General features: G+C 45.3%; 1 protein-coding gene across 1 annotated transcript in view; it reads right to left on the bottom strand.

Moving 5' to 3' along the window:
- The window catches only part of ADGRG7 (adhesion G protein-coupled receptor G7), a gene marked incomplete at its 5' end in the record, with an annotated part of 74645 nt that overhangs the window by 14449 nt on the left and 47161 nt on the right, over positions 1 to 13035 (bottom strand). The window contains one exon of the mRNA XM_084870579.1: positions 5272 to 5378. Within this exon, the coding sequence (XP_084726705.1) occupies positions 5272 to 5378 (107 nt within the window). The remainder of the gene's footprint in view (positions 1 to 5271; positions 5379 to 13035) is intronic.

The raw sequence follows: 13035 nt of genomic DNA, 5'->3' as shown, positions 1-13035 counted from the left end.
ATCCTTTTTTATGGAGGGGAGTCTCACAAAGGCAAAAGTGCCTGGGACACACTAAGTCATAACAAGCTTTCCTTTTGTGCTCCTGGGAATTCTGAGCCACCATGTAAAATTCCAGCTACTCTGCCAGGGAACCTCGTGGAAATGCTCTGAGACTGTGGAGAGAGAGACCAGGCTGCTGAAACATCCCAGCTGAGCCTACTGATGACTCCAACCCCAGCCACCAGGTGACTGCAGTCTCATGGGAGACACTAAGAGAGCCTTTTCGGCCAAAACCGGTTTGGCTCAGTGGATAGAGCATCAGCCTGCAGACTGAGGGGTCCTAGGTTCGATCCCCGTCAAGGGCATGTACATTGGTTGCGGACACATCCCCAGTGGGGGGTGTGCAGGAGGCAGCTGGTCGATGTTTCTCTCTCATCTATGGTTCTAGCTCTCTGTCCCTCTCTCTTCCTCTCTGTAAAAAATCAATAAAATATATTTTAAAAAGAGAGAGAGAGAACCCTTTGGAAGAAGTCCAGCTGAGCCTAGTGAAGTCACGGAATCATTAGAGATAATAAATTGTTCTTTCAAGTTTTAAGGCAGCCTTTTTGTAGTGCAGTAGACCATAACTTCTCTAGATTTGCAAGGACATACAAAGGCTATCTATATAAAGGTTCTAAAAGGATTTTTCAGATTTTCAAATAGGAAATTATCGCATATTCTAGATGAACCCATGTGTGAAAGCCTCTTGAGTTTTTAAAAGTATTTTATTTTAAATATTATGTATAAATTTTAAAAGAATAAGGCCAGATACAATTTTAAGTAATTGTATAATTTTAAGTAATATTAAACTTATTACTTTTAAACTAACAAAATATCTTAAACTAGCAAAATGTTATAAGGTTTAGCTTACATTACACTTAAAGAGTAAATATTTGCCCTAACCAGTTTGGCTCAGTGGATAGAATGTCGGCCTTCAGACTGAAGGGCCCCAGGTTCGATTCCAGTCAAGAGCATGAACCTTGGTTGCAGACATATACCCAGTAGGGAGTGTGCAGGAGGCAGTTTCTCTCTCATCGATGTTTCTAATTCTCTATCTCTCTCCCTTCCTCTCTGCAAAAAAAAAAAATCAATAAAAAATATTTAAAAATAAATAAAAAGTAAACCTTTTAAATTAAATGAAAATATTTAAAATTCATTTAACAGCCTATTGTTCCAATGATATTCTTCATAACTTGAATAGACTGATGATTACTGTCCCTGTAAATGGCTTATACTCAACATTTCACATGTGTCTTTTCTATAAGACATCTCAGAGCCTTTTTTCTATGGAATATCTCCCAAGGACTAGAATTTCAGGGACCATACTTTGGGAAATACTTGCTGATAGTCAAATGGTCAAGATGTTTTGAATGAGTCTTTTAATGTCAAACATGTCCAAGGACTGTCCTTTCATTGGAAGATATAATTTTGGATATAGAACCAAGTGCTCTTTAAATGGTTTTTTTTCTTCATCTCATATTTACCTAAGATTTTTCTGTAAAAGCCTTTTCTCATTTTGTCTGCAGGCTGGCACTGTCTAACAGTAGTCTTTAGAAGGCAGTGAATGAGATAGAGAAAGACTTGAGAAGTGAGAGAGAGGGATATCTTCAATGGACCATGTGTATATTTGAGGTTGGCATAGAATTCAAGATTGGCCTTAATAAAGTTGATCTCAAGTGTGAGGTTTGATATTCCATTTTCTGTGCATGTATTGTTTTCTGTAATATTTAAATGCAAGTATATCCTTAAATCCCTTCTAATGACATTACAGTTCTCTGTAGACTATGGTATATAGTCCTATATTAATGAAAGTTATAAAATCTACACTCACTATCATCTAAACCCTTCTAGATTTTTTCAGACTGCAAGGCCTCTTAGAATAACAATCCCCCAAGTTTATTACTGTGCTTGACGTTCTAACATCTTCAAGTGTCCCATTATTTTTAACTAGAAGCCCAGTGCACAAAATTCGTGCAACGGGGGTGAGGGTCCCTCAGCCCAGCCTGTACCTTCTCCAATCCGGAACTCCTTGGGGGATGTACTACTGCCTCTCACAATCCGGAACCACTGGCTCCTAACTACTTGCCTTCCTGCCTTCCTGATCACCACTAACTGCTCCCCTATGGCCTGATTGCCTCTAACTGCTCCCCTGCTGGCCTGATTTCCCCTAACTGCCTCTGCCTCGCCCCATACCCTGGACCCAAAATTCCCTCTTCCAGCCAGTTGAAGGCACCTGGGAGCTGAGCTTCCCTCCCTGTAGCTGGCTGCAGGCACCCAGGACCTGTGCTGGTTTTACCCAGATTGGCCCCAGCCACTGGCACCCAGGACTACAGAGCGGGCGGTTTGTCCCTCTCCAGGGCTGCAGGCGCAGGCATAGCCACTGGTGCCCAGGTCTGGTGGTCATGTGGCTTGTCCCTCTCCCAGGCCACAGGCACAGCTGCTGGCACCTGGGACTGCAGGGTGGATGGCTTGTCCCTCTCCCAGGCCGCAGCCTGATTGGTCCCCATTTCTCTCTAGAGAGCTCATTTGTGCCTGGCTGGTCCCCATTCCTCTCTCCCCAGTGTTGAGTGTCTGATGACCTCAGAGTGTGTGATGAGGGTGTGATGACCATTTGCATATTAGCTCTTTATTATATAGGATGTCCCAGAATTTGATGTCTGTTTGTAGAATATATATCTTTTATGATTTTATAATATTACATCATGATCTTTCTCAGCTTTGAATTTCCATGCTGAATAAAAAGTTTATATTCAAACAGAACTTTGTCCATCCTCTTGATATTTCAGTTGAGATTTAGTTGACAACTACAAAAAATAGTCAAAAGAATCCTTTCATATAAAATAACATTACTTTCTAATTTTTCTTCAATTTCAACAATATATTATAATCCACAGGAGAATAGACTCTTTAAATAGCTTGGCTTTTCTATATATTATAATATTCTGTGCTTCATTATATATGCACATAAATTTATAATATATACTGAGTGGCCAGATTATTATGATCTCTGAACGGATAATAATCTGACCACTCGGTGTATATCCTATATAATAAAGGCTAACATGCAAATTGTCCTCTCATCCAGGAGTTTGACCTGAAGGCAGGCTGGCCAACTGCCCATGTCCCCTCACTCTGGTCAGGCTGGCTGGACCCCACCCATGCACAAATTCATGCACTGGGCCTATAATATATTACATTAATATGGGAACCTGCCCATGAACAACAACAACAACAAAAACTTGATTCAGGATTTTAAAATCAACATAATTTTGTTTTTATTTTTGTGTTTTTTTCCTGGTGGCTTTTTAGTAACATCTATGATAGCACAAATTGTCCTAAGAAACATGTTGATAGAGGATGCAAAAAAAAAAAAAAAAAAAAAAAAGGAAAAGAAAAAAGAAAAAGAAAAAAAAAAGAAAGAAAGAAATCTGATAATAATTCAAACGAGTAACATTTTAGGCAAAGAAACTAGTTATGCTGCTACCACAATTATTTCAATGGGATCCAATAACTGAATGCTCCAGTATGGTGATGGTAGAAAACAAATTAAAAGACAAATATAAGAGCCATGTATTTTTGTATGACTGACATAGCATGTAATTTTCTTTCCTCGGGGGATGTCAGAGAGCCAGTTTTGGCCCGATCCCCGCAGGCCAGACCGAGGGACCCCACCCATGCACAAATCTGTGCATCGGGCCTCTAGTATGATTATAAGAACTTTGGTTAATTTCTTCCTGCCCTTCCCCCTCCCCCCTTTCCTCTGAGATTCATCAGTCTGTCCCATGCTTCCATGCCTATGGTTTCTGCTTAAGTTACCAGCTGACTGGCCGACTGGCCGGTAGCTATGACATGCTTTTAGTTACAGGCAGTCCTGGGGTTACATAGGACTCAATGTATGTCATTTCTTGGTTACTTCGCCATCTCCATTTATTTATGAAAAATAAGTTCGGTCATTTTGACATATTTACATATGTGCCTTATGTTTTTTATTATTTATTTACCACAAGTAAAGGTCAGGAATTGTTATCTTTCTTTTAAGTTTTTTTACTGTTTCCCTTCATTACTGCTGTGTATGTGCTCAATGTGAGTGACGTAGGTGCTTATGTAGGTGGGTTCTGACTTACGACGAAAATTGCATTACTTCACGCCATAGGAACGGATCTCCAATGTAACCTGAGGACTTACTGTATATAAATTTCTGTACACAGTATATTTGTATAACATTTGTCTTCCCCCTGAAAATGTAAACCCCATGAGAGATGAGAGCTAACCTGTCTTATTCATATGGTGGTTGGCTCATAGTAAGCACTCAGTATAAGAATTTTAAATGAATGGCAAGAGACTCATTGAGTGTGAAAGATAAAGAAAAGAAATAAAAAAGAATTCTGGCTCTTTGGAAATATGGCTGATTTTAAGTACAGGGCAAAGAAAGTGATAGATGTGCCTTTATCATCTTGCTGTGCCTGAAATAAGGAAGTACTTAAAGACTGATAGGTACATGACAAAATAACATCAAGGGACTCCCTCTGGTTACAATTGAAGAGTACCCTTTTTTGGGTACTTTTTTTTTTAAGATAGAGGAAGGGGGAGAGAGAGAGCAAGAGAGAGAGAGAGAGAGAGAGAAATACCAGTGAGAGAGAAACAGCCATCAGCTGCCTCTTACAGGGGATAGAACTTGACACTTGGGCACGTGCCCTGATAGAGAATCAAACTGGTGACCTCTTGGTGCATGAGGCAGTGCCCAACCAACTGAGCCACAGTGACTAGGGTGGAGGGTACACTTTTTTATGAAGGAATATAATGACTAATATAAAATGCTAAGTTTGAAAATTATTATTCCCAACCATTACTGTAATTATATATTCCAGTTAGGATCATCTATCTTTCTTTCTCTCTCTCTCTTTCCTCTACACATCTGAGAAAACAGTTGTGAAGGAATTTAGTAGAGAGAAATAAATCTGAAGGAAAAATGAATTCAAGTTATCTTGAGTATGAGAGGAAAAGTAGGTCGACCCAATTATGTTACAGATATTCCTCTGCTATGAGTCCATTCCTCTCCTTGGGGATATGGTAGTGAAAACAAAACAAAACAAACAGCAACCACAAAATCAGAGAAGGTCACTAGTCTCATCAATTTACATGCTAATGGGGAAAACATACAGTACACATGTAAACTAAAAATGGGCTCTATGCTCAGAGGAAATAAAAAGGACAGCAATCTCTCTCCTGAGAAGAGCCAACTCCCCTTCTTACCTGGTGACAATCTGAAATATAATTGTGAGAATCAGACCAGTAATGGACAGCGCACATCCAACAGAGGTTAATTCGTTTAGGCCAGGATAATTAGCCTCTGTAAAACTCTGGAAAAATAAGACAAGATTGCTATTTTAAAGTAACAGTTAACGAAATGCCTACCAAAAGTAAAAATCATGAAAAGTTATATTGGTCAAAATAACCAGATAGTTGCCGCATATGTCTTCTTTTTATAACTGTGGATATAGTATTTTAAAAGGAAATAAAAGGACTTATTGCTAAGTCTACATGGAATAGGGCTTAACAGCAATTGTTTAAACTAATTCAGTTAGGGAAAACATATATACTGCTCCTCACAGTCTAAAATCAAAGTTGTTGGATGAGATCTCAACTGGCTAGGTTACTTCATTTATCCATCATATTATTTTTATGTGTAACTTTAATCCAAGGGGAAATCAGCATATCTAAGCTGATGCCCTAAAAATAAAGTTGCATAAATATTTTTAAGGATATGGAAACTTGTTCACATTATCCAGTCATTTCTTAAAGGCCTAATTTTTATGTGATACTAGAGGCCCGGTGCACAAAATTCATGCACAGGAAGGGAGGGTCCCTCAACCTGATCCACACCCTTTTGCAGTCCAGGAGCCCTTAGAGGACATCCCTCTCGCAGTCTGGGACCCCTTGCTCCTTACTGCTGATCTGCACACTCTCCTTACCGCTCAGCTCACTGCTTCTTAGTGCTGCCATGGAGGCGGGAGAGGCTCCTGCCACTGCTGTTGCATTCACTAGCCATGAGTCCTTGAGCCTGTGAGCCTGGCTTCTAGCTGAGTGGTGTTCCTCCTGTGGGAGTGCACTAACCACCAGGGGGCAGCTCCTGAATTCAGCATCTGCCCCCCAGTGGTCAGTGTGTGTCAGAGCAACTGGCCAACTAGTCATTCAGTTGCTTAAGCTTTTATATATATTCAGACTAGAGGGCTGGTGCATGAAATTCGTGTGCTGTGGTGGGGGGGCGGGGGCTGGGGGGGGGCGGGGAGGGGAGGGTTGTCCCTCAGCCCAACTTGCACCCTCTTCAATCTGGGACCCCTCAGTGGATGTCTGAATGCCACTTCTGCCAAAGTGCATGTTGGCCACATGTTCTGGAGCCTCAGACACAAATTGTAGGGGGCTCAGTGCCTCACTATGGACCCCTCCCACTAGCCATCTGGGATGTCTGGGTCTGGGGAAGGGAATTAGTGTATGCTCACCCTGGTGGATCCCCACCTGATTCCATAGACCCTTTCCCCTGTTCTGGCATCTGCTGGTCCCTCTTACTCTCCCAGTACCTCCAAACCTCCCTATGCTGACCCCAACTCTCCTTCTGCACCAGCCCTCCCCATCCCACACACACACAGATTTCACCCTCTCTATCCCCCACCCCTAGTTTTCTACCCCATACTTCTTCCTGCCCTTCCCCACCTCCATTCTGCCCTCTTGCCCCAGACTACCCAGCAGCCCTGGCACTGGGAGAAAGCATTAGAACAAATATTCCCTTGGCCAGAAGAGACTGTCCAGGGAGCTGCATGCAGAAAGGTGCTCCCAGTCCTGTACCTGCAACTGCTCCATCCTGCCAGATGCCAACCAGAAACTGTGTCTCTGGGGACAGAGGATAGCAGAAGTCGGCTGCTGTCCTTTGAAGGCCTTTATCAGGAGGAAACTCTCCCCTTCCCCCCAAAAAAGTTCACCCTGCTGCCTCCCTTATCATTTTCAGCAACCCTCCTTTGCCCTTTTCCCTGAAAGTGGAAGGATTGATGCACATCTTATTTAATAAAAGAGTAATATGCAAATTAACCATCACTCCACAACAAAATGGCGGCACCCATAGACACAAGATGGCCGTGCCCAGTCCTCTCAGGCCCATGGAAGGCTGCCGCTGAGAGCAGGCAGCATGAGGCCCTGGCTGCTGGCCTGGGAGGTGCCTTCTCACCCCCAGCATGATCCTCTCCCAGCCTCAACCAGGGCAGTGGCCTGGAGGCAGACATGCACCCCAGGCACTACAGCTCCCAGTAGTGACCTGGGCCATAGGCCTGGGAGGCAGCGCACATGCACCCACCCCCATCACGAGTTCCGCTCCCAGCCACGATCTGGGCCGTAGGCCTGGGAGGTGGCACACACCCTGGTGTGATCAGGTCCCTGTGGTGACCTGGGCAGTGTCCTGGGAGGCAGTCATGCACCCCTGGCATAATTAGCTTCCAGCTGCAACCCCGGCCATCAGCCTGGGAGACAGCGCACAACCCCTTCATGATCCACTCCCAACGGCAACCCTAGCCGAGGCCTGGGCAGTGGCCTCGTCCTCCCTCCCGGCCTCTTCACCCCTCTACCCCCCACCGCCATGCATGATCTGCTTCTAGCATCGGCCTGGGCTGTGGACCTGGGAGGCGCCCACAACCGCCTATCTCTTCCCTCAGTCTCCCCCAGCGATTAGCTCCTATCCACAGCCAGAGGGTGTGGGGGTGCAGGCCTGGGAGGGAGCTGTGTCCCCAAGAGCTATCCCTTCCCTGGGGCAGCCTGGGGTGTCAGCCTCCAAAGGGCCTGTGACCCCATGGGGTGATCCCCACATACACACCTATAGCCTTGGAATTTCCCTTGCCCCCAGCAGAATGATTACAGACAGAAAATGAATAAAAGGAGAAATGAAAGAAAGGACAAAAGATGAAACATCAAGAAAAAGAAAGAGAAGGCAAAAAGGAAGAAACAACCACATGATATCACCTTTCCAAGGTCTCATGAAATTCCTGTTTAACGAGTTTATTTTATGACACTTTTAGTTTGGGTTTACATTTTTACTGGTTTGTCAAGACCATGGCAGTTACACTGTCCAATATGTTAAAGAAAAAAACCCTATCTAATAAAGGGAATACCCAGGGGAGGGCATTTGGGGGTGACCGGGCTGTCAGGGGAGGGCAATTGGGGACTATCAGGCTGGCAGGGGAGTGGTTGGGGGTGATCAGGCAGGCAGGCAAGCAAGCAGTTGGGAGCCAGCAGCCCTGGATTGTGAAAAGGATGGCTGACCACAACCGGGTTAGGAATTGGACCAGAACTTGGGCTGAGCTCCCCTTGGCCTTGGGCTGAGCCGGCCCTGGCAGCATGGGCCCCAGCATTTGGGTGTTTAGGTTTCTGTTATCTAGGCCTCCTGAGCATTCCCGACTCTGAGAAGAGTTGAGACGGAGCTCTCCTTGTATCCTGACTTGGGGAGTACGTGCCTGGAGCTGAGGCTGCAGCTGAAGAGGAACAGAGTCTGGTGCTTGGCTTTTGGTGATCAGTTTGTCTCTGCCTGGAGGCACCACACGACCACAACAGGGTGACTTTTCTGAGCTTTCACTTGTGCATTTATACCGCGCATGCCTCCTCCGAGACACGGAGACCAAGGGGAAGGAGAGAGGTGCCAATTCCTCAGTGTGAATGAGGCTTTACACTTTGAACTGCTAGCTTGAATCAGTGATCTAATTCTGTGGTTTCAGGAGACTTTGGCAGGTTGGGTAGGAGTGGTGGCAGGGTAGGGTTTTATATTTCTATAGAGGCCCAGTGCATGAGTGGGGTCCAGCCAGACCACTCCAATGGGGGCCATTGGGACCTGGTAAGCCAGAGTGAGGGGCCACAGGAAGTTTGCCAGTTGCTCAACTCCAATTGGGGTTGGAGAGGAGGGCTGCTGGAGGGTGGGGCCGGCCAGGGCAAGGGGCTGCAGTCATTCTGGTCATTCGGGTAGTTCCCAGTGATTCTGCCATTTGGTCGTGGGGCTTTTATTATATTGGATTTGCATATTGACTGTCACATCATAAAAAAGATGGCAACCCCATAGCCACAAGATGGCGGTGCCCAGAGGAGGAACCAAGATGGCAGCCTAGGTAAGCACCTAAGCTGCCACCTCGCACAACAATTTCAAAACAACAACTAAAATCAGAACAGACATCATCTAAAAACACAGGAAAGCTGGCAGAATGGGAAATCTACAGCTAGAAAGAAGGAGAGAGGCTCATGGATTGGATTGGGAGCCGCAAAGTGCTCAGGTAGGGTGACGCGCATATAGAGAGGAAGTGCAGCTGAATACCTGGCTGGTGGGAGGGGAAAGGAAGTCCCCGATTGCACTGAACCCTTTCCAACTGTACTGAACCCCAACCCTGGCCAAAACCCTGTGGACCCAGGCTCATACAGTGAAGTCTGGACTGTAGGGAAAGGTACCCAGAGACTCAGAGACTGGGAGACTGAGGAAGCCGGGAGTCACAGTGGGCAGGGTCTACCGTCACGCACAAGTGAGTGCACATAGAGAGGTCTGACTTCGGAGGTTCCCACGGCCTCTGTATAGCAGAAGGAGTGAGAAGCTCCAGACTACAGAGACCCAACCCAATTCCAGACAAGCCCCTGGGGCACCCATGCTCTTGCATGGGGAATCTGGGAAAGTCAGGCAGAAACTCAGGGGAGCCTCAGAAGGCAGAGGTCAGGCGGAAACTCAGGCAAGCGCACAAGGGCAGGGCTGATGGGAAGCCAAAACTATCAGCTCAGCCCTGAGACTCCGCCCCATCCAAGCTGAGCACAGAGGCTTTTGCAATTTTGCAAGTCTGATCCTATAAGACTATCTCCAATACAGAAGTTATCCCGAAGTAGACACAACTGATACTCACATCCAATTGGCCTGAAGGTCAATTCCTCCCAGGGATACTAACAACAATCAAGACTTAACTACAACAAGGCTGTACATGCAGTCCACAAAGGGGAGCACCAAAAGTGTCTACCTCAGGTAACTGGGGAGGCTGACCCACTGGGCCATATAGGACACCAAACACACAAAGCCATCCTACCAACTCTGGGAAGCAGTGAAAATGCTGAGACAAGGAAATAGATCTCAAACGAAAGAGATGGAGGATATAGAGTTCAAAACCATAGTTATAAGGTTTTTCAAGAATTTCCTAGAAAGACCGATAAATTTAATGAGACCCAACTAAAAATTAAACATAAACTGACTGAAATGGAAAATATTATGCAGAAATCCAACAGCAGAATGGAGGAACATAAGAATCAGGTTGCTGAAACCGGTTTGGCTCAGTGGTAGAGCGTGAGTCTGCATACTGAAAGGTCCCAGGTTCGATTCCAGTCAGGGGCATGTACGTTGGTTGCGGGCACATCCCCAGTGGGGGGTGTGCAGGAGGCACCTGGTTGATGTTTCTCTCTCATTGACGTTTCTAGCTCTCTATCTCTCTCCCTTCCTCTCTGTAAAAAATCAATGAAATATATATTTTAAAAATAATAAAATAAAAGAATCAGGTCGAAGATTTGGAATACAAAAAGCCAAAAGACACTCCTCTGGAGAAGCAAGAAGAAAAGAGAATTCAGAAAGTTGAAGATAGTGTAAGGAGCCTCTGGGACAACTTCAAGCATACCAACATCAGAATTATGGGGGTGCCAGAAAAAGAGAGAGTGCAAGATACTGATAACATATTTGAAGAAATAATGACAGAAAACTTCCCCTACCTGGTGAAAGAAATAGACTTACAAGTACAGAAAGCGTACAGAACCCCAAACAAGAGGAATCCAAAGAGGGCAACACCAAGACACATCATAATTAAAATTTAAAGAGCAAAAGACAAAGAGAGAATCTTACAAGCAGCAAGAGAAAAACATTTACCTACAAGGGAGCACCCATATGATTGTCAGCTGATTTCTCAACAGAAACTATGCAGGCCAGATGGGAGTGGCAAGAAATATTCAGTGATGAATAGTGAGAACCTACAACCAAGATTACTGTATCCAGCAAAGTTGTCATTCAGAATTGAAGGGCAAATTAAGAGCTTCACAGATAAGAAAAAGCTAAAGGAGTTCATCACCACCAAACCAGTATTATATGAAATGCCGAAAGGTATTATTTAAGAAGGAGAAGAAGAAGAAAAAAGATAAAAATTATGATCTTCCTCTATATATATATCAAAATACATATATATCAACAAGTGAATCTAAAAATCAAGTGAATTAAAAATCTGAGCAACAGAAGGCTACCAACTCAGAGAAGCTGCAAAAATGCTGAGACAAGGAAATAGGTCACAAACGAGAGTACCGATTGGAGGAGAAACCAAGATGGTGGTGTAGGTGAGCAACTGCTCTGACGCTCCCAAAATTTAAAAATTAAAACTAATATGAAGGACATCTATCATCCAGAACCACAGGAAGGAGGTACTGGGTAGTTAATAGTCAACAATTAACATGATAATAAGAGCAATGAGGGACCGATAGGGCTTTTGGAATGTGACCAGCTGGAGAAATGGAGGAGTGGCAGGCCCAGAGCAGCCAGGCCTGGAGCAGCCAGGCCCGAAGCAGCCAGGCCCAGAGCAGCCAGGCCCAGAGCAGCAAGGCCCAGAGAGCCAGGCCCGGAGCAGCAGCAGCCAGGCCCAAAGCAGCATCCTGGCCTGGAGCAGCCAGGCCCAGAGCAGCCAGGCCCAGAGCAGCAGCAGCCAGGCCCGAAGCAGCAGAAGCCAGGCCCAGAGGAGCAGCAGCCAGGCCCAGAGCAGCCAGGCCTAGAGCAGCCAGGCCCTGAGCAGCCAGGACCTGAGCAGCAGCAGCCAGGCCCAGAGCAGCCAGGCCCTGAGCAGCCAGACCCGGAGCAGCAGCAGCCAGGCCCAGAGCAGCCAGGCCCCGAGCAGCAGCATCCAGGCCTGGAGCAGCCAGGCCCGGAGTGTTGTGGGGTCGAACCTTGGGTTCGAAATGAAAGGAAAGAAGGAGCAATGCAGCCAATTAGGGTACCAGAGTGTTATGTCCATCATCACAATGGACTCAGAGAAGCTCCTGTGTCCCTTCACCCAAAAGGACTGAGAGTTGCACAGATGACAGCAAAGTGGGAGAAGAAAACTGAAGGCTACGCAAGGGACTGAGGTGCCAACATGGAGTCATCTGAAAAAATTAAAGACTGAAGTGGAAGCTACTTCTTTAATCATGTTCCTGCTCATGTTAGCATCTGTTAGCTTCCAATCTTCTGCAAAGTCTTGTGCAGCAAGTCCAAGGACTCTGAGTAAATCTACACCAGCAACAAAAGAGATTCATTTAGTAGCTAAAAATATTAATATGTCCATAATTCTGATTTCTCATTTTGTTGTTTTGCTTTGGCATTGTTGTTATTATTTAATAGCCAGAGTTTTGCTCTTGACATTCGAGTTTTGAAAATAACATGTATGTGGTTAAAAAAAAAAAAAAATCTGAGGAACAGAATAAACTGGTGAATATAATAGAATCAGAGGCAAAGAAAGGGAGTGGATTGATAATTATCAGGGGGGAAAGGGGTGTGGGGGGTGCAGGAAGAGACTGGATTAAAATTGTATACCTATGGATGAGGACAATGGTGTGGGGGGAGGGGGGAAGGTTAGGGCAGAGGGTAGGGCGGGAACTGGGTGGAATGGAGCAATGGGGGCTGGGGGGAGGAGAAACAATTGTAATAATCTGAGCAATAAAGATTTATTTAGCCGAAGCCGGTTTGGCTCAGTGGTAGATCGTCGGTCTGCGGACTGAAAGGTCCCAGGTTCAATTCCGGGCAAGGACATGTACCTTGGTTGCGGGCAAATCCTTGGTAGGGGGTATGCAAGAGGCAGCTGGTCGATGTTTCTCTCTCATCGATGTTTCTAGCTCTCTATCTCTCTCCCTTCCTCTCTGTAAAAAATCAATAAAATATATTAAAAAAAAAAAAAAAAAAAAAGATGGTGGTGCTCAGTCCCCTCAGCCCCGCCAGAGTCCACAAGTCCTTTCAGC

The sequence above is a fragment of the Pipistrellus hanaki genome (genome assembly GCF_964339955.1).
Source record: "Pipistrellus hanaki genome assembly, chromosome: 2".
Taxonomy (NCBI): domain Eukaryota; kingdom Metazoa; phylum Chordata; class Mammalia; order Chiroptera; family Vespertilionidae; genus Pipistrellus; species Pipistrellus hanaki.
Note: the sequence above shows the minus strand (reverse complement) of the source record. Positions and strands in the feature narration are given on the sequence as shown.